This window comes from Mirounga angustirostris, unplaced genomic scaffold, assembly GCF_029215605.1.
Source record: "Mirounga angustirostris isolate CCGP_5_RB_7025 unplaced genomic scaffold, mMirAng1.0.hap1 SCAF_3, whole genome shotgun sequence".
In the NCBI taxonomy this organism is placed as follows: Eukaryota; Metazoa; Chordata; class Mammalia; order Carnivora; family Phocidae; genus Mirounga; species Mirounga angustirostris.
In genome coordinates, this window is record NW_026991711.1 from 14,631,322 (window position 1) to 14,653,672 (window position 22,351).

The 22,351-nt window shown below is 43.1% G+C and overlaps 1 protein-coding gene across 1 annotated transcript in view; it reads right to left on the reverse strand.

Moving 5' to 3' along the window:
• The window catches only part of HS6ST3 (heparan sulfate 6-O-sulfotransferase 3), a 651,074-nt gene extending 631,314 nt beyond the window's left edge, over positions 1 to 19,760 (reverse strand). The window contains exon 1 of the mRNA XM_045869614.2: positions 18,737 to 19,760. Coding sequence (XP_045725570.1) covers positions 18,737 to 19,440 — 704 coding nt within the window. The 5' untranslated portion in view covers positions 19,441 to 19,760. The remainder of the gene's footprint in view (positions 1 to 18,736) is intronic.
• Between the last annotated feature and the right edge of the window lie 2,591 nt (positions 19,761 to 22,351).

Sequence of the window (22,351 nt, forward strand, 5' to 3'; positions counted from 1 at the left end):
CAAACATAACTCTCCTATTCCTCCACTGGCAAAACCCTAATCCCGGTTAATACCCCATGCACTTATTCCATGCACTGCTTCCACTAGAGCAGCCTAATGTTGCTGAAGAAAATCACAGAACGTTGCTGATGGGACCGGTTTCAAATTTATAATCACAGGCTCAAAACAGACCTGAATTCTGCCAGACAGCTTACTTCCTAGGAAATTTGTTTTCCCAACTTCTGAGATCATTATTTACACTTTCTCTGCTCTCCTCAAGTTTCCAACATTCCTTCCTCTCTGCCCCACTCTCAGCTAATGACCTTGCTTTGTACTTCATAGAGAAAAGAGATGCAGTCGGATTAGAATGACCTCATCTTTCAACTATCAGTTCACCAACCTTCCCGTATCTATACTCAAATACTCTGCCTTCATTTCTGTTAAAAAGAGAAGAAGATAGATGAGATCTTGTGTTCTGTGACTGGATCATCTGTCATTGTCTTAAAAATATCGCTCCTACAATCACCTGTCTTTGTTTTATCATTCCCGTTCGCATTCAAACATGGCTCAGGGTCTCTTGCAAGGTTGTAGTCTCTGAAGACTAGACAGGGGCTTGGAGGATCCCCTGCCAAGCTCGCTCACACTGCTGTGGGCAGAAGGTTTCAGCTCCTTGCCATATAAGCCTCTCCACAGGGTGCTCAGACACAACTTTACCCAGAGCAAGCAATGAGAGGGGGTGGGTGAGAGTGGGGGATGGAGAGAGAGAGAGGGGGAGAGAGAACACCAATACAGAAGCCATGGTCCTTTTATAACCTAACATCTGAAGTGGCATCTCATCCCTTTGGTTGTGTTCTATTCATTAGAATTAAGTCACTAAAGTCAATCCTGGGCACAAGTATCAGAAAATTTGTGGATAGATTTGTAAAACCATCACTGTTTAAGAACTTGAGGTAATTCTAGGGGCACCTGCCTGGCTCAACGGGTAGAGTATGCAATTCTTGATCTCAAGGTCATGAGTTCAAGCCCCACATTGGGCGTAGAGATTACTTAAAAATAAAATCTTAAAAAAAAAAAAAAACTTAAGGTAATTCTAAATGGGATACTGAATAAAAAATAATCTCCTCAGTCCAGTATATATTTAGAGCCCCCTATAAACTACCCTACATCCATCTCAATATCACCCTCTCTTCAGCCAATACAAACCCTTTATTATGTGCCTGTTTATTACTGAAAATATTCATACTCTTTCTTATGCACATCTTCTTTAGAAACTTTATATATTGGGGTGCCTGGATGGCTCAGTCAGTTGAGCATCCAACTTTGATCTGAGCTCAGGTCTTGATCTCAGGATCATGAGTTCAAGCCCCACACTGGGCTCCACACATTTTATATATAATTCTGAATACAATACCATGAATTGACTTAAATGTTATGATGTAAATATTTCCAAGTCATTTTGTCTATGCCTTACAAAATTGTGATTTCACCTCTTGAGAGCCAGGACCAGGTCTTCTCCCCAGTCTCTGTCCTGCACAGTGCCCAGTATTGGGCTACATATAATCATGAATCAATCAATCAATCTAGCCAGCTAGCTACAGAAATAAAACCACTTCAAAACTAAATTAAATAACAAAAACTCTAATTCAAAGGGATACATGCACACCTATGTTCATAGCAGCATTATTACAATAACCAAGATATGGAAGCAGCCCAAGTGTCCAATGACAGATGAATGAATAAAGAAGATGTGGTGCTCACACATACACACACACATATACACACACAATGGAATATTATTCAGTCACAAAAAAAGGAATGAAATCTTACCATTTGCAACAACATGGATGGAGCTAGAGTGTATAATGCTAAGTGAAATAAGTCAGTCAGAGAAAGACAAATACCATATGATTTCAATCGTATGTGGAATTTAAGAAACAAAACAAGCAAAGGAAAAAAGAGAGAGGAGAGAGAGGGAAAGAGAGACAAACCAAGAAACAGACTCTTAACTCTAGAGAACAGACTGATGGTTCCCAGAGGGGAGGTGGCTGGGGGGATGGGTGAAATAGGGGATGGGGATTAAGGAGCGCACTTGTCCTGATGAGGACTGAGTGATGCATGGAATTGCTGAATCACTATATTGTGCACCTGAAACTAGTATCACACTGCATGTTAACTGGAATTAAAATAAAAACTTTAAAAAATGAAATGAAATAAAATATTATTACATCACTCTTGTCAACCAGTCGGTGTTTCCACAACATTGTTTAAATTATAAGGGATCACTTGATGTCACAGCTCTATAGCCCTTCCCTTTCCTCCCCCCATCCTCTTATATCCATGTCCTCCTATAGCTCAGAACCATCTGACTTGAAGACTTGGTCCCATTCCAATCTCTGCAACCAATGCACAGTCCTGACTATGGATGTGAGAGCACTGATTAGTCTAATCCAGGACCCAGTCCCAACTTGACCTTGCATCTGTACTCTGATCACTGGTTTTTACTCTGCTTCTGATCTGACTTTACCACTTTGATGCTTTTGATTAACCAGATTCCTTGTCCTATATCTGAGTTCCATTCTTGATAGCTGTGTTAAGGATACTTGGGGATTTGTTTTAATCATGTTTGGTAAAAAAAGCAGACACAGAAATGACTGTCGTGAAGGAAGGAGTTTTGTATACTCACAGACCCCTAGCATGCCACAGCAGACCACAGGGGAAAGCACCGTTGTCAGGTGGCAGAGGGAGCAAGGAGGAAAGCTTGGACAAGAGCCTTTATTGTGGTTTCTGAGGGCAGGAACAAGGGAGGCAGGGTAAGCCGGTTTAGGACTGGCTAGTTGGGGTAATTGCTGTGGGCTCTGGGGTATAGTGGCTGTGCTAAATTGTCTAGTACCTGGCCCTCAGGTGATTGGGGCTGGGGGAGTGGTCTGGAGTAGAAGAGCTTGATAAGGAAATGGTTGGGGGAATGGGCTCTGAATGCATTCATTGGTTTGCATGTGAAAGACATGCTCAAAGTCATGGTCCTGTACTCTTATCTGTAGGAATTAGCTAATTCTGGGAGGGGCAATCCCTCCAGGGTTAGTAAGGCCCCAGATGTCAAAGCCTGAAATACAAAAACTAGAAAACATGGTTATTATAACAACCCACGTAGCTCTACCTTGGTCCTGCCTTGCTCCTGCTGGTATTCGTCCTACCTGCCTAGAGAGCAGTCATATCTACACAATATCAGCACAGTCAAGATATTAAGAGGTATGGTCCTGCATGGAGGATGAGCACGTATCTTGATGAGCACAGAGTAATGTAAAGAATTGTTGCATCACTATATTGTATACCTGAAACTAATATAACACTGCATGTTAAGTATACCCGAATAAAAAACAATAAAGTCTTTCCTACTCTCCGCTCAAAAAAAAAAAAAAAAAGACATGGTTCTGAAATCAGATACGCCTGGATTAAAATACCTTGCTGCTCCACCAATGATTAATTCTGCAACCATGGATAAGTCACTGAACATCCCTGAACCTCATTTTCTCATCTGTACAATGAAGATGATAATAGTACCTACTTAATGCAAGTACTTACATAATAAAGCACTTAGCCTAAAGCAAGGTAAGCAATTAAAATGTGTCAGCAATAATTACTATTTCTTCACCCTGTGATTTCCCCCAAAGTACACTGCATGTGACTGATACATAGTAGACACTCAATAAATGTATGCTGAAGTTCACTAAACCAACAAAGAAATGAATGAAAAAAATCAATGAATAATCTTTGACTAATTGTAGAAAAGCAACACTTATTTTTTTAGAATAATTGGCAGCCCAGAACTTAGAAGTGAAGACTGGATTTGAAGTCTAGTTTTACAATTTACGAATTTACAGTTTTACATGGTCTCTCTAAGACAGGACGGAGATTCTACTGATAGGCTCTCCAACATCCATCCCGCCTTTCCCTCATTGATAGAGCCTTGCTTTTGTTCTGCTATCTACTTGTGATTCAGGGGAGGGTTATCCTATCCCCATCTTCAGGGACAAATCCTGGAGGTCTCATTCCCATTGCCCCTGATGGGTTTAGGGATGGGAACGTGACCCTTTCTGCTCTAAATATTGTCCCTTTGGCCAGAAAATCCTTGCAACCAACCAGGAGGGAGGCAGCCTAAGGGCCAAGTCAACAAGGTTAAGGTACAGGGTAAAGGTGTGAAAAAAACACCTGAGTCCTCCGTAAAATAGCAATAGCTACCATTTAAGGAATATTTATTATGTTTCAGGTATTCCTCTAAATGTCTGTGGGCATTAACTCATGATCCTCAACACTAATCCCAGGTAGGAATCTTTTTATCACTGTTTTACAGATTGAGAAACTGAGATCTAAAGAATTCTTGTAATCTGTGCAAGGTCACATAGCAATAAGTGGTAAAGTCAGGATTTAAACCCACAGTTGGGCTCCAAAACTTAGGTTCTTTGCCTCTTTGCTTTATTGGATTTGGAAAATGCTCTCAAGACAGAATCAACCAATTCTCTCTGGGCTGGTTATGCAATTTTAAATGTCTTACTATTAAGCCAATTTGAACTGGAGTTTTTGTTAAAAGCAGCTGGTAGGATCCTAATAAATATACTCAGATTCTTCATCTGTAAAATGGGGATGCTTCTCCATGCCTTAGGCTATTGCTGTTAACATAGAGCTCAATAAATAATCTTCTGAATCCCCTCCTACTGCCGGTCATCACTTTTGTGACCGTGGTTTTCCATCAGCTTACTGAACTTCTTCTAAGACTCCAGCCCAGCTCAGTTGCTTTGTGTACTTTAGATCTGCACCCAGGCAAATGTATACATCCTCCTAGAAGTGACCAGGCACGCCTCACGTATGAAAACCAGCTCATTACTTAATAAGCAAAGTTCTTCTGCTGATAGATCTTTATTATAACACACACTCTTGATTTTAGATTTTATTTTCTCTTCTAAGGTAACTTTTTGCTCTCTCTGTAATTAGCTTCAGAAGCATGTAGAGAACAGCTCAGTGGATTATCACATGCCAAATCAGCTTAAATGAAAATAAGTTACATTCTCAGCTCACTTTCAGGACATACTAACCGAAAGCCATAATTTATAGCTGTCATATGAAAATAATGATAAAGTCATGAATATAAAATTAAAAATACCAATTTTAGGAAAGCTTCCTCAAAGGGGTAAAGCATTGGGAAAAAAAATACAAAACTTTTATATCTTGATCTGTACCAAATCTAGGTTTCCTGATGGTCTAAGGAGAAAAACTTAAGCATTTTGATAAGCCTTTTATGATATACTCTGTCCTGTTTTAAAGGAAAATGCTCATTACTCTAACAAGTTGTTGAGCTGAATGTGTATTCTGCATATTTTTCAAATGCATCTTTGTCGTTCCTGATTTTTGAAACTCTCTGTAAAAGCTGAATTATATATTCATTGCATTTCTAAAATCCAACTTTCCTTCCTTTTCCGTTCTATATCAAAAGGCTTCTCACCGTCAATGTAAAATTTAAATTTGTATAGTACTTTATCCTTTACAAAGTGCTTTCACTGGCATTTCCTCAACCTCCAACAAGTCCAAAAAGGAAGACAAGACACATATTCTTATCCAAATTGTCCAATAAATTAGTAAATTTATTTATGCTTGTTTTCTTTCGTTCATTTATTCAGCCAACATTTATTTGATAGCCATTATGACCAGACACTATTCTAAGCACTGAGGATGCAGAGGGAAACAAAATAGTCACTAGGTTCAGGAAAATTACACGTTGGCAGATAGGCCACACAATAAGTGAGTAAGCAAGTCCATGATGAAACCTAGACTCAAACCGTGGTCGCTTAATCACAAATCTAGATGCCTCCCTGGTCCAAATAAGCTGACACAATAGTTGTCTCTGCCAGGAATTTTGGCAGTTTGATTTCTTGGACTCAAACCTCTTTGGGTTTCCAAAAGGTCTCAGATTTTTCCTACTCCTCTGAAGAAATTCAGTGGACAACTATCAAAGCAGCATTTAATAACCAATGCATTCAGAGCACTGTTACAGATAGTTAGGAAGATTATTCCTCATCCCCCCCAAAAAAAACCAAAAGAATTGTGGATTTTAAAATTAACTTTAAAAAGAAACACACACACCTATAAATGTGTGTGTGCATTATCTCACATGATCGTCATTGCAGACTGTTGGAGGAAGTCATCTAGAGGACATGACCACTGGTTGACCAGGTACAAGCTGGACTCGGGCACTCGGAGGTTTCTCTTCAAAGTCCTTGGAATGCACTTTCTGCCTACATCCCCATGCCAGGAGCAGTCTTGAGGAAACAGCCTTGAGATAGGAAAGTGTTGAGACCGCCTGGACTGAATGCAGTTAAGATCTCTATATAAACTTTTCAGACTCTGGCAGGCAGGTGCAGAGAGCTACTCATCTTGGGGCTGCCCAACACAATCCTCAGAGGTAAGTTCCCTTGCTCATCCAACCTCCCACCTACCAGTCCAGAGTGGCTGTCTCTTCCTTCAGTCTTTCTTTGCCCTCCATGTACAGGGGTGTTTCAGATTTCACCCAGGAAGCTCCCGAGGTCTCGAACCGACACTAACCTCAAATAGGGATGTTTTTTGTTTTTTGTTTTAAGATTTTATTTATTTCAGAGAGAGAGAGAGAGCATGAGCGGGGGAGAGGGGCCAGGAGTAGGAGAGGGAGAAGCAGACTCCCTGCTGAGCAGGGAGCCAGATGCGGGGCTTGATCCTAGGACCCTGAGATCACGACCTGAGCCGAAGGCAGATGCTCAACTGATTGAGCCACCCAGGCGCCCCCCAAATAGGAATATTTTTATCACTGTTTTACTAATCAAAAAAAATGAGGCTTGGAGAACTTACACAATTCGTGCCAGGTCACAGAGTAATAAGTAATAGAGTCAGGATTTGAACCCCAGTTGTGTTTCAGAACATAGGTTCTTTGCCTCTCTATTTTACTAGATCTAGAAAATGCTACTGCCAATGGGAAGACCTTCTTGTACCTGGAAAAATACACTCACATAAAATTTTAAAGTGCAAATTAATACCCTGCAAGAGTCTACTCATTTAGTTATTCGCAGTTGTCTGACTACATAGGCTTTCCACATTTCAAATGACTCCCCTCCGCCAGTTTTCCACCTCACGGCACTCACTAGTAGGTTAACTTGCTCCATGTATCATTAGTAATTCATGACTTATTTTTGAAGGTGCAGGGACAGCACTACGACAGACCTAATACAATGAATATCTTATTAGGAAGAAATTAACAAATGAATTGTCGCCGATCAATAGGTGTTCAAGAGAAAATTACAATGATAGTAAAGCCTAAATAATTTATACACAATATTGATTTTTTCATTACATTAATTATTCTTTATAGCACACATAGGGAACTTGGAGAATAAAACTTTCAAAGCAAAGAAATTTATCTGCGGTGGTGCTGTAGGCTTAAGTCTGAATTTAAAAGACAAAGAATGGGCCATGAGAGCTGACAAATATTTTTAGATTAAATACACATCAGATAATAAATTTGATAGCTCCACTGTACCCGAGTTCCTTCATGTTGTCCGGGCGTTTTTATACACAATACTTTTGATATTTATTTATCAAGAGAAGTATTGATAGAACTGTTTCTTAATAGAAACATTAGAAATAGAACTACCCATTAATCCACCTCTTTCATCAAGTGTACGGAAGGCAGAATGACAAACTCAATGAAGCTATGTGGGAAAGAAAAACTTCTCTAACACCTCTCCTGGAATCTTTAAGTTAACTGGACTTAAATTCAGTAGAATGGAGTGCAGGCCCCTTAGAGCTAATAACTCTCATAGCCAGTGGAAAAAATTTCCTAAGGCAATTTTATCATGGCAAGTAACTTTCATACAGATGCAAGGGCCTGAAGATGATCCTCATGTTTAAGGTCACATGATGGGGTTCCAGAGAACAAAAAAAGGGTGTTGTGTGGTAGTGGGAGCTGTGAAAAAGAGGAAAGAGGTGGGTAAGTTCTTCATGGATGATGCTGTTCCCAGCATTGCAAAATTCCCTCCTAGGGATGGAAGAAATGAACTTGGGGAGGAGCGCCTAAGTGACTCAGCCCGTTAAGCATCTGACTTTCGCTCAGGTCTTGATCTTAGGGTTCCGGGATCAAGCTCCACATCAAGCCCCACATCAAGCCCTGCAATGGGCTCTGTGCTCAGCAGGGAGTCTGCTTCTTTTCCCTTTCCCTCTGCACTTACCCCCACTCGTGCACACAAGCTTTCTCACTCTCTCCCTCTCTCAAATAAACAAAATCTTTTTTAAAAATTAAAAAAAAAAAAAAGAAGAAATGAACTTAACACATATGCACCAAGCTCAACAGATGTACTAGGAACAAATACTGCGCTGAATATCGTTTTTGTCACCTACAAATGCTTACGTTGAATAGCGTTTTACTCATGACATTTTGACTCTTGGAATTAAAGCAGTGACTTGATAGTTCTTACTTGAGTTTTCTCAGATGTCAACTTCAACTGTTTTTCAGTATCTAATGTTAGGCGATTCCACCTACTTAATGTTTTGCAGAGAGTTGCACATATGCAGAGTATCAAGCTGTCATATCTCCCCCAAGACAAATACAGAAATAGTGTTTCAAAAGTCTTAAAATTAAAACCAAAAACATTAAAATAGTTTCAAATCCGATACAATTTTTTTTCTGTCCTCACCTTTTACCTTCAGAGACTGAAAGCCACATTCATATTACTTTTAACGTTCTTAATGTTCTTGGAAGAAAATCTAAGCAACAGGAAGCAGCTCATCTCACAAGCATGCTTTTGCAAACCACAGCCAGTTTTGCAAACTATCTTGTCCTGTCTTAACTAATATTGCTATATGACTTCAAATTTATAAAATACCCCACACAGATACAATATAAAATGTGTGTTGTCCACCATGCATCATCATACAGCTATAACTGCCCAAATGTGTTACCAGCTGATTCTGGGTACAACAGTGACAAAACACCCCAATTTAGCATTATTTCTACTATTCGGTCGAAAGCCCCTTGTCTATGGTGACTGTTCTGCTGCCGAATGTCCTTTGCTGCATTCACCATTCTTTAGGTGTAGACTAATGGTCCATACAGAAAACATGTGGTTCAGGTATTAAAGGAATGGATATTTGTACTTGGTCTCGTTTGTAGAACCGAATGGGACATTCATAAGGTGGATGAGAAGAAATTTCAAGCTATTTAAAGGCACTGTGCACGTTATTCTCCATTTTCATCCCACCCCCACCCACCCCAAGCCCAAATCCATTCTCTGCCTTTCTCTGCCTTGGGAAAGCACATGCACTGTAACAGGTAGCTCTCTTGCCATTCAGCTTCCATGTGGCTTCAGCCAGTGGAAGACAATGGAAGGAGACGGAGGACAGGTGGGAGGAGAAAGTGATCGAGAGATTTCCTCCCCACCCGTCCCCTCTGCCTCGGCTCCGTATTTCTGGCGGGGGCGGGGGGTGAGGCTGCTTTCTGCCTCTGAGGCTGTAGCTCCTGTCAGGCTCCAGGGGACAATGGATGCTGACAACAGGGTTTTTTTCCCTCTGCCACTTCAGGCTCAGAAGAGATAAGAATATCCCCTTGTTAGGAGTGACAAGGAGCCCCAGGTCCAGTGTTGGACCTTAACCAGTCCATCCCTCTATAATAGCCCCTTCTTCGTCCCAGAGTGGGCCTCTGTTTGCTGCCAGGCTGACTAATACAGCTCCCCGTGATATAGAAGAAGAATGTGTAAGTAAATCAAAGAACCCCAGCAGCCCTCCGAGGCGGACAGCCGCCTAGATAGTGGAGGACTCCCCATAAATGCACTAATGAGACAACCATGCATACGAGATAAACAGGTGAAGAATATTCTTCAATATTTCAAGAATATTGAAAGTAAGAATACTTTCAATATTCTTTTGGATTTCAGGATTTGGATTTTTAGGATTTCATTCTTCACCTTGACTACTTTTGTCCTTCTTCTCTCCCTCCTTGGTAGCAACCTGCTAATTTACACTCCACATGATCAGTGTCTGGTCTCTCTTCCCGGGGCATGTCACCTTGTTTTTCACTGTACTCCACAGATCTTTCCTTCAGACTTCCACACACAGGTTTTATATGTTTAAAGTCACATGTACCCTTCTCTCGAGATCTGTGTTTTCACTTTTTAAGCAAACCTATAAAATTCTACAAGTTCATAATTAGAGTCCCCAAAATATGGAAGCTATCATCCAGGTTTACAGTCATATTTCCATAACCTTGATTCCTTCGGAAAAAATACTCTGCAAAATCTAACAGATAAATCTGGAGGACAGCAAGGAGGTTAGCATTTCTACCCTCTTATGTTTTTAAAGAAACTAGAATGCAGCGGTAACCGTGAACATACGGTGTTAAATGCAAGGTTCTGACAACAAATGGCACAGTACTTACCAATAAAAGCATGGTAAGATTTTAATAATTGCGACGAACTGCAAATATTTATGTACCCACAGGCAACTAATTCAATTTCACTGCAGGATTGCTCCATTTATGAATTTAATTGTGTGTGTTTTAAACATTTCTGCCGCTGTTTCATTAATTTCCCATAAAAAAAAATAAAATGATATGCTGAAGAAAGAAGGCAAGTTTCCATTCAACAGTGTTCATTAAGTGCCCACTGAGTGTCCACGGTGGCTTACGAATTAATAATGTTCACTTTTACCATTTATGGCTTCTCTTTTGCATCACGGCTTGCAATTCATTTTTGCATCACTTGGGATGAGAAGTTCCCCCTTCAAAAAGGATGGTACAGTTGCCTCTCATCGTTTTATTTTTTACGCACAACAGCATGGATGTGTAAGACAAGCCCCGTGAGAACAAAATAATGGCTAACTCTTACACGGGTCAGGCTCTGTGCACTCTTAGCACTCACCAGGGGTAGTACCACTATTCCTCCCATTTTCCGGAGAAGGAAATCAAAGTACAGAACAGGTAACTGACTTCAGGGTTATCAGGAAGTAAGAGGCTGAGCCAGGGAGATGGATGGGGGGATGGGCTAGATGGGGGATGGGTATTCAGGAGGGCACTTGTTGGGATGGGTGTTGTATGTAAGTGATGAATCACTGAATTCTACTCCTGAAAGTAATACTACACTATATGTTAACTAACTTGAATTTAAATTAAAAAAAAAAAAAGACTTATATATTCTAAATTAAAAAAAAAAAAAACCCAGCTCATTTTACGTCACAGCCCATGCTCGTACACATCACCCAAATGACACTCACAAACTGGGCATCAGCACAATTTCCAGTGATTTTCAGTGGCTGATAACTTTGTCATTGATTTCTTCCAATTTCCCTTGAGGACATTTTTCCTAATAAAGGGTCTCCTTCCAATGCTCTTCAATATCACAATCTCCAACCACAACTACCTCAACTGTCTGACTTTGATCAGTAGTAATCCAGGCCACATTGTTTAGACTTTTCTCAGCCTCCCAACCTACATCAAGGAGCCCATTCTCTCTAGTTAGGCTGATTTTTTTTTCCTAAACCGAGAATGAATGAGATTAACCTTGTACCCAAAGGAATTCCTGACTTATAGCATACTGCCTCCTGGGAGAAACCTTCTAGAATGGTCCAATAAGTCCTGGCCTCTGTCCTGACTTTTACTCCTCCTCTAGAGAATCAGGGCAGTTGACACCTTGCTAATTATGGAAGGCAATTCCTAATGATTAGAACTTTCACCTGAAATAAGAGAGTCATGACATAAAACATTGGATCATTCCATAAAAAAACCACAGTCTGGTCAAGTTATGCTGACATTTTTACAAGATAAACTAGAATATGATAGATTTTTAGCTGACATGTGTTGAGCATTTTTTATAGGTCGGTCTCTGTGCTGGGGAACTTTACATGGGTTTTACTGAGCAACTGTATATGCTACGGGAGATATAAACAAATAACACCATCTAAGTTAACTGTCCAGTACACTTCCCAAATGCAGTTAAATGCTTAGCTATAATTTAAATAGAGTTATATTGGCCCATTAAAATCAACAGAGAATTTATATATGATATCCATAATTTAACAAACTCAAAAACAAGATAATTGATTACTAGAAAATATTAATTTGGGTTCCCCATTTAATTGTTTTCATACTAAACCTATTTCTCGGCTCAATAATTTATTTCATGAGTCTTAAAATCACATTAAGATTTGGCAGTCTCAATTAAACCTGTTTAATTCATTATCAAACATAAGTAACTTTCAAATGCCATAAGCTTCTGATTGTCCTTAGTAAAAATGAGATGATAATAATTAGCTTTGGGGAATAATAAAGTAAGAGTCTAAGATTAAGCCAATCCACATTGTTAGAGGCTAAATTTACCTAGCTTCCAATTATTACATGAGCATCTGTATTTCTCTAAAAAAAAATCAACACTTGCCAACATCCCAAGGTAACCAGCACGAAAAAGGCAGAAAAAATAAATCATCGATCACCATTTACTGGTTCCAGTTTTATCTTCACAACTCAAAAAAAAAAAAAAAAAGGAATGGGTTTAATTCAACCTCCTTCTGATTTATAGCAAATATTGGTGGTTTGGACCAGAAGCAATACTTCCAGAGACTCTGTAATGAACATATAAGTGGATATGGCATATAGACAGAACAATCTCTTATCTCCTTGGTTTCACACAGCACACAAACCTGATGGTGAAAATTAACCTTCTTCACAGTTCAACATTTCTAATTAGAAGAGACATCAAAAAGATTATGCTTTAGAAAGCAGTACGGGCCATAATATTCTAGACAGTCTGAAACAGAACTCTGTAGCCTCCTTATATATTTTAGCCCAATGTCCACAGGAAAAAGCAATACCCAGATGATGTTTCAAAGTGGTAACAGCTTTCGGTGGAAGTTCTATTTCTCATCTTACCTTTTTATACTTATTATGAAGAAGCGACGCTCTAGTACACAGGACCTATCCATTGCTTTTAGCCCCAAACGAATACAACAGTCTATACCATCAGACAGTGCTCTACCAAAAGTTTCCTTGGTAGAAATATCTACAAATGTTTGAGAAAGGAGTAGTTCACTTGTAATCATTTTGGGTTTTTTTTTTCTCGTTTTATTTTCTCTGCATGGGGCAGGAAAGGGACAAAGAAAGATACCCTGAATTCAGCTTAGATTAGAACACGGAAACTTAAAATAGAAGGCCATACGAGTTCAGCCCTTCCTGGGAAGGAAATGCTTTCACAACATCAGTGGTTGATCAGCCACATTTAAAGTTTTCACTGTTAGGTAGTATGTCGCTGCACAGATTTCATTCTCGTTTTAGACAGCTACAATTTTTTTAAAGATTTAATTTATTTATTTATTTGAGAGAGAGAAAGAGAGAGCACAAGCAGGGGGAGGGACAGAGGGACAAGCAGACTTTCCACTGAACAAGGAGCCAACGTAGGGCTGGATCCCAGGACCCTGGGATCATGACCTGAGCCAAAGGCAGATGCTTAACTGACTGAGCCACTCAGGCACCTAGACAGCTACAAATTTTAAGAAGTTCTTTCTTACTCTGAGTTGAAACCTTATCCTACCACTGGTCTCCCACGTATCCTAGTTCCATCCTTTGGAGAAATACAGAGCAAGCTTCCTCCATTTTCCACACCATCTTCCTTTGACTAATGGAAGGCAATTTTTACATCTCTCCTTAATTTTTCCACCTCCATATTAAATACTTCAGGTTCCTTCAAATTATTCCTCATATGACATGGTTTTCAGCTGCTGCAAGTAAACTGGAGCTATAGCTTGACTTGAAAATGTTCCTACATGCAAGAATGCAAAGGGGAGATCTGAAAGTTTATTTTTTATTCACTTACACATATAATTGACACAACTAGAAAGACTATCCAGAACCCAATGGTCTATGTGGGAGCTGTATCTATGTGAGGTCCCCTTCTTATCATCACACACACACACACACACACACACACACACACACACAAACCAGTCCCACAGATGGTACTGTGATACCAGGTGGGTCCGAAAACCTCATTGCCCTGGCCACATGGACTGGCAGAAAGGACAGTCACAAGTTCCAAGCTGGACTAATCAGAGTCATTCCCCAAGATTTTAAATTGGAACATGGAGAAAGCTTGCTACCTGCTTGGCCTGTGGAGCTATTAGATATGATAGCCATTTACCCATTTCATGGAATTAGCCAATCTGATGAGGTCAATATCCAAAGGAGTGTGGGGAGAAAGACCCCAGACCTCCAGTTCCAGTCGTTCTTAGAACCAACTCTACCCCTATGTTTCCTACGGTCTGGTTATTAAGCCAATAATTCCCACCTGGCTGAACTGAGTTTGAGTTAGGTTTGTATCATTTGCAACACAGAAGGTCCTATCTACTACAATATTCATAAGATTCCAACTAGTCTACTAGAACCAACAGAAAACAGGTCATAAAAGGGAAAAATCACTACCCCCCCCCTTACAAAAGGTGTGAATAGAATCTCCTCCCAGCAATGGGGCACCTGAGTGGCTTAGTTGGTTGAGTGGCCCACTCTTGCTTTTGCCTCAGGTCATGATCTCATGGGTCATGGGATCAAGCCCCACATGGGGCTCGGCATTCAGTGTGGAGTCTACTGGAGATTCTCTCCTGCCCCTCCCCACACACATGCTCTCGCTCTCTCTCTCTTTCTCTCTCTCTAAAATAAATAAATCTTTTTAAAAAATCTCTTTCTACCATTATTTAAGAATGAGAGTGATACTCACCTACCAAAGAAGATCAAGGTCTTTCTTTCCTAATAGCCTAAGCCCCATAGGACTGACACTATTCAAAACTCTATTGCCAGAACTATCACAGTACCCGGCACATAATAAGTGCTTAAAACACTCTCCACTCTACTTTTATAGAAGCATATAGAAGTATAGAAGAAAACAACAGGCAAAACACCAAATATAACTTATTAAAATGAAAATTCAAGTTCCCTGAAGAAACCTTAGATACATCATTTCACTTCCTTAGAATTAAATTACTCATTTGCCAGATATTTTATAGGACTTGATTACTTCTTCAGTCTTTTTTAGCCATAAAATGCTATGATTCTATCCATACTCAACAATGGTAAAGAATAGTCTTCTAAAGACCTGAACATGCAGATAAAAGGAAAAACAGTAATAAAGAAGGCAGCACAAGAATAAGAAAGAATAACCTACCAAAAAGATAGTTGCAGGGGAAAGCAAAAAAAATATAACGAGAAGAAATCATCAGTCACAGGATCGAAGAGATCATTCATTTGTGCCACCTTCTGATTTGCTTCCTATTTTACTCTAACTAATCTCTGTGTTCAGGGGCGCCTGGGTGGCTCAGATGGTTAAGCGTCTGCCTTCGGCTCAGGTCATGAACCCAGGGTCCTGGGATCGAGCCCCGCATCGGGCTCCCTGCTAGGCGGGGAGCCTGCTTCTCCCTCTGCCTCTCTCTCTCTCTGCGACTCTCATGAATAAATAAATAAAACATTAAAAAAAAGCCCTCTGTGCTGGATCCAAACTGCCAGCCCCAGAGCCTTGTCCCTTCCTGGGTCCATACAGTCCATATGATGGCTCCTTCATCTAAACCATGCATCTCCTTTCAGAGTTGGCTTCCCACTTCTGCCTTTGGTACTCGATATTCCCATTTGCTCACACCATCCCAGACAGGTTGGTTTTTGTTTGCTTGTTTGTTTCATCACCAACAGAATATATACCCAATTATATTGTGTCCCTGTCTTCCATCATGTCCCCTGCATTGATTGATGCTCAAATGTCCATTATTTTCCATTTATTTCTTAAGTTTGAATTCTGCCTCAATACAAGTAATCACAAAATAGCATCTCTATAAAATAAGGTGACCCATTTACAATGCGCTGCTCTAAGGAACGGACCTCAGATCCTTTCATGAAAGAAGGCCTTGACTCAGGAAAACAGTGTTATTACAACTAACAACTAATGTTAACTATTACTATACACCTGCAAAGTAAGTACTATATTCCAGCACATTACACTATATGTAGACACTGCGGTAAGCATTTTGCACACATTTGTTCATTTAGTTCTCACAACACCTCTATAAGAGAAGTACTAATTACTACCTGTGCTTTAAAGATAAAGAATCTGAGGCTCAGAAGGAGTAACATACTCCTGGTTGCATAGCTAGTAAGGGCCACTCTTGGTTACACAAGAGCCACATCCATCCGGATCCAGAATCCTTGCTCTTGCTCACTAGATGCCTTACAAAGGCACTAATCCCTGTGAGAAATGGGGAGGGGGACCCTCAAAAGGGCCAAAAGCAAAAAGACTAGGGAACTAATATCAACATGATCTACTTCTCGAGTTTGCTTAGAGTCAGCCCTATTTGAAGAACCTTGTTCCCATTATGTAGTGATAGATTATCTGCCATTTTGCATTGTGGAAATGTACCCTCCATTATCCAGGCTAATCTCGTTGACTGTAGAATGCTGTACACAGGCATTCCAATGCCAGACCAGTAATTCAATCTTCTCTGTGAGGAAGACGCTACTGGACATCCCTTCAACTTTTTCCCTATAACGTTCGATGCAGGGTGCCTCACATAACCCACAACCATTCCTTCCTACGACATCTAGAACGAAAGAAGTAATTTAGAATACCAAGAAGGGGAGAGAAGGTGAAGAAGAAAAGGAAAAGGAATTATAAATTGGTAACCACCCCCTCCCGAAAAAAAACCTACGTGAAAATTAAAAAACTAAAAAAAAAAAAAAGCAACCCTGTGCAGGGTGATTATCTGATAACTTGTGATTCAGAGAGAAATAAATGTTCATGGTCCATCATTAAACAGAGAAAAGCATTTGACTCTGCAATAGAAACCGTATGTTCAAATAGCCAAGGCGGAATTTTCCCACATCACAGAGTAGAGAGATACTGAGTATTTCCTATAGGAGTGAGACCTTACTGCTTAATCCAGGTAGGGTCTATAGCAGAAGAACACTTCATCACTAAGCAAAAATCCAATTATTTTCGGGTTCCATAATCTCTAGTTCCTCCAAAACTCTTCATCTATCCACTGAGACTTTTATATATATATTGACAGAATAAAATGCCCATCCCTACTGTAGAATCCATGTTCCTCTGTGATAATCAAAGTCTCTAGTTTTATTGAAATGGAAGCCAGGAATCAGAGTAGCAAACTCCTTGGGGTCAGTCAGTAATTAATAGGTAAAGGCCGAAATACAAAAGGTACAATTTGGGGTAAGATGCAGCAAAGATTGTCTCTCATTGAAATAACAGTCTTGTCTGTTAGAAGGTTTGAAAGTAATAATTAATTGAAAAACTATTTTAAGCTAAAACAGAAGTGCAGGGTCTAAAACACTACAGGATTAGAAATTTTTAAAAGTAAAAGGTCCTTAAAATATGCTAAGGAAGGAGCCTAATGCCTTCATTCCAAGTCCAACCAGTTTCCTATTCTAACCAATTTCCATTAAACAGGGAAAGGAGCAGGGAGGAAAGAAAGTATTTGAAAAACTGCCAGAGTAAAAAATCCCATAATGAAATTTTGCTCATTCTTGGAGAAATGAAGTAGAATTAGATGCTTCAGTGGTGGTGAATTCAGAATCTGGGTAGCTTCCAGTAAATGAAGTCTTCCCATAATGTCAAAGGCAAAAGCTATCTGATATCAACATATTGAGCTTGAGTTTTTAAATTCCTGTTTCCTTACACCAAATTGTTTGAAACCTTTGAGATAAAAACTTCAATAAACTAGTGTTCCAAGCTTTTAATATTTTAGTCCCTTGAGCAAGCATGTCAGATTAATCTTCAAATTGCAGTGGGCAGAAAGAACATTCAACCAAATTCTTAAGCTCATGCCTCTCTCAAAGGATGTTAATGTAAGCAGTATCATTGGCTATTAAGATTTCAAACTTTCCTAATTCTCAGCAGTATTACTATTTAAAAGTGGGGGGGGGGGTGGAGAGAGAAAACCACCTATCCTGAAAGGAAGGTATTTTCCTTATTTTATCTTTCTGTCCCCGTAGCACGTTGCCCGGCCCACAGTAGGCATTTAACAAGTACTTCTGGAATGTGTTGATGGATTGGTCTGGGGGAGAGTGGAAATCTTGCTGAGAACAGCATGAGTCCAAATCCCGGCATTGCTCAGCAACAAAGACCACCTCCAGAATTAGGGTTATCGAGGTACAGCGGGAATTTGAAAGTGTATCTTCAAAGACACATCAAGAGGATTGTTTCCTGAGCTGGCGAGGAGCCTCCCAAGAGCCACTTATAGAGGGATTAGACTCGCTTCTGGCTTCAGCGTGCCTGGAAAACGCCTGCCCTGCCTCTCCATGCCCAGTTCCTCCTGCCTTTCACCGGGTTTGGGTTTCCACTCACACAATTTAGGTGCAAGATCCGACCTCGCTAGTCTAACTCAGGCCTCCTCTGCATTGCACGGTGGGCGGCAGGCCACGCCGTCCTAGGCACAAGGAAGAACACACACGACTGCTCGGGACACCTTTGAAGGTGAAAGGGGGTATCGGAAAGCGGCGGGGAGAAAGAAGGAGAGGGGAGGGGAAGAGTGAGTTCAAGACCAGGGCGCTATCCAGAGGTTCCCCACCCCACTCCCAAAGCCTCTGCCCCAATCGCTGGAAGACACCAGGGAACCACACGCACGCTCAGGCGGCGCAGGGCCGCCCAGGGTAGGGACCAAGGGGAGAGAGGCGGGGAGGCGGCAGGAAGCGAGAGGGGGCCGGAGACGGTACCTGGTGTGGCTGTGGTTGCGGGGACAGTCCTTCTTCTCCATGATGGCCGGCACGCAGTTGGTGAGCTCCGTCCAGTCGGCGTGCAGCCCGCAGCTCCAGCCGGTGGAGAAGCGGGAGAAAAGCCACGTCTCCTTCTTGCCCGGCCGGTGGCAGGTGCACTTCTTCTGGCCGGCTTTGCAGCTACACGGCTGCTCCAGCCGGATGTTCTTCACCAGGTGCCGGCCGAACGTGGTGCCCCCGGTCTTCTGGATGTGCAGGAACACGATCACGTCGCGCCCTTTGATATTGAAATCCACGAAGCGGGTCAGGTCCTTCAGGGTGAAGTTAAAGCGCGGCACGAACCGGGGCAGAGAGCCGTTCTCGGGGGCCTCGGGGTCCGGCTCCTCTTCCTCCTCCTCTTCTTCCTCCTCCGGCTCCCCGAGCTCCTCATCCTCGTCCTCTGGCGCAGCGGCCCCCCGAGACCCCTCGGGCGGCCCCCGCGGTGGCGGGGGCAACTGGGGCCGCCGCTCCCACTCCTCGGGCGGCGCCTGTGCCCGGCGGGCGGGACTCGGGGCGGCCGGCTGCCCGGCCTCCCCCGCGCGGGGCTGCTCCCCGAAGTTGGCGCAGGAGCTGGTGCAGGAGGGGGACACGTACTGGTACATGATGACCACGAAGAGCAGAGTGAGCACCGGCGTCAGCAGCCACTTGTTGAACCTTTCATCCATGGTCCCGCTCTCAGGCCGGCAGGCGAAGAAGCGGCGGCGGCAGCGGCGCGGACTGGCGCCCGCTCGGAAGTTTCGGGGACTCCGTGGCGCGGCTCCGAGCCCGCCGCTCCTCCATGCCCTTGACGCCGAGGCGTGCGGCTGGCTGGCGGCCCCGCGGCACTCCCGCACTCCCCGGCTGGCAGCGCCAGGGCCTGCGAGCCGAGCGGGGAGGCGGGCGCCGGCGCGCGCGGCTACGGCTGCGGCGTGGGGCGCCCTGCGCTCCCGGGGGCGCCCGGCGTGGCCCGCTCCCCGCTCCGGCCAGGGCGCGGCGCGCGCTCTCAGGCCACGCGGGGCATCCCGCCGCCGGCGCTCAGGCGCTCAGGCGCTCAGGCGCTGCGGAGCGCGGCTCGGGTCCTGCACCTGCCCGGGGCAGCCGGGCGGTGCGGCCGCGAGCGCTGGGGCTGCAGGAGGCTCGCCGGGGCGCGGGCCAAGGGCGAAGGCGCGGCCCGGCCCCGCCGCCTCGGCCAGCCGCGGGCACCGCGCCCGGGACGCGCACCCGGCCGGCGCCTCTGCCCTCAGGTCGCGGGGCGCGGGAGCCGCGAGGGCCGACGGCGCCCGCCGCAAGTTTGCAGAGGAGCCCCCGCGGCGGCCGCCCGCGAGGCGTCTGTGCTGAGCCGCGTCCCCGGGAAGAGTCGCACGGCTGCTCCGGGTCGGTCCGCCCCGGCGCGGGAACGCAGGCACACTCGCAAACACTGGCTGGCACCGCCACAACCCGCCAGCCGGTGTGACAGGAGCCCTGCTACCCGCAGCGAAAACCTACCCTAGGTACGGAGCATGCGCCGAAGCCTTCCCCAGCCCCGGAGGAGTTTCCAGGGGAGGAGTCCGCGGCTCCGCGGGGCTCGGAGGAGGCGGCTGGGGGTGGGAATCCCTTCAGCCTAGAGCGAGGAGGTATTTGGGAGAGAAGCAAAGGCGGAGCACGGAGAGAGGCCCGAGGAGAGCGTCGCCGACACGGAACCGAGACCTTTACATGCGCAGCTTTCTCCTTCTGAGGATGGACGCAAATCTGGCCGGCCTCTGTGCAGGGATAACACTCGCACACCGCTGGGCAGACCCACCTAGACAGGACTGCGCTCGAGCTGGCTGGGGAAACTGGCTCCAGACTGCTTTTAATTCCCACCCAAGACATTCTAACTGTTGCCCAAGTTTTATTCCGGTCCCTCCTTAACCACAAACTTTGTGTGTCCAACTCTACAATTTTATTCAATCGGCATCCATCCATGAGCCATTAGGCACCTGCTATCAGGGTCTTTGTTGAACGCACACTTCATTTCTTCCAGCACCGTACCCACCAGCCCACAACCATGCAGTACTTCCAATGCAAGAGGAGCTGAGGGGTCACCTTTTAAAATTCATCCTGCTAACACACACTGAGTTCCTAAATGTGCAAGACTCACCCCTTACCCCCCCCATGTGGATGATAAGACCTACACTTACTTCTATTTCATAAGCTAAATAAGCTCTTGTTTATGTGCAGATTTTTTGAACTTTCTTTTTCAAACATCTAAAGTTTGCATTTACCTGAGAATCAAATCTTTGTTTAATAATGGTTTCTGTTTTTCAGGTAATGAATGGATGTACCATCAAATGGCAGTAACTGCCCCTTCACAGTCCCCCACTTGCTGGACCCAAGTGGAGAGTGGCAGTGTGTTGAAGAGGGAATCAATGCAATTTGATCCCCTTGCCAAGGTCATCATGTCCCTCCTGGCTACCCTGGCATCTCATGCCTTCAGAGCAGTCAACCTTCCCACCGGGCCTCTTTATGGATCTGTGCGGTACTTGTCTTTTCATGAGACACTGTACTGATCTCTTCCATTTGTCAGACTGTCCCCTTCAAGCCATCAGTTAGGATCCAGATCTCTTTCAGGGATGCTAACTCTTTTGCATAGGAAGTTATTTTTATTCTAGACAGGTGGGATTTTTCTCAACAAAGCTTCCCCACCTCTGCTTCCTTTCCTCTTTTCAACTCTATAAACAACTACAAACAGTGCCCTTCCTGATACTGTATGAGCTTATATTAGTAAAAAAGGTGTTGAGCAAGATGAATCAGCTTCTTTAGGGCTTACTTAATCTATTTATTTTTCTCTCACTTGAAGTTTACAATCCTATTAATGGCATCACACTACTCTCCAAAGCAAGAAATTGTGATAGGATAAAAAAATAAAAAATAAAAATAAAACTCAAAGATCACTTCCTGAATGCATCTGGTTAATGATATTACTTATTTTAAAATATACACCTTTGCTTTACCAAGTAAAAATTCAGTATACTTTTTTATATGGCTTTATTTGAGACGTTTCTCATTTCCTATAAAGTCGCTTGATATCACATGGATAAGTATAACCTTGTTAGCTATCCAAATGTATAATGTGAGTGCTTCGGCAATTTATAGGGTGGAAAGCACTTTCTAGATGTTATCTCATTTGCTCCTCAGAACAACATTCTAAGGAGATAAGAGAAGTATAATATCCCATTTCAGAGATGAGGAGGCGGAACCAAGGACAACCAGGAGAAAGCAGAGCCAGGATGAGCAACCACTAACATCCCCGACATACATTCAAATCGCCATTGAAGAAACCCCATGAACATCCGCAAAAGAGTCCATAATTTCCTCTCTCTCCTCTTGAGACCCTTTGAGTCAAGAGGCAGGAAGGGGCAATGGAATTGCAATAGAACAATTAAATTATTTTCCCTCTCCCTCTGGCTTTATAGGCAAAGCTGAGTGATCTCTACATCCTGCAGTATTTTGGCACCTACTCTGTCAGTTTCCAGATAAACAGGGGAAAGACAATAACACTCTTAACATGCAAATCTGCTTTTGCTTTCAGTAAAATAACTAATGGAGTACCACCATTTCCTCGAGGTAACCACAAGG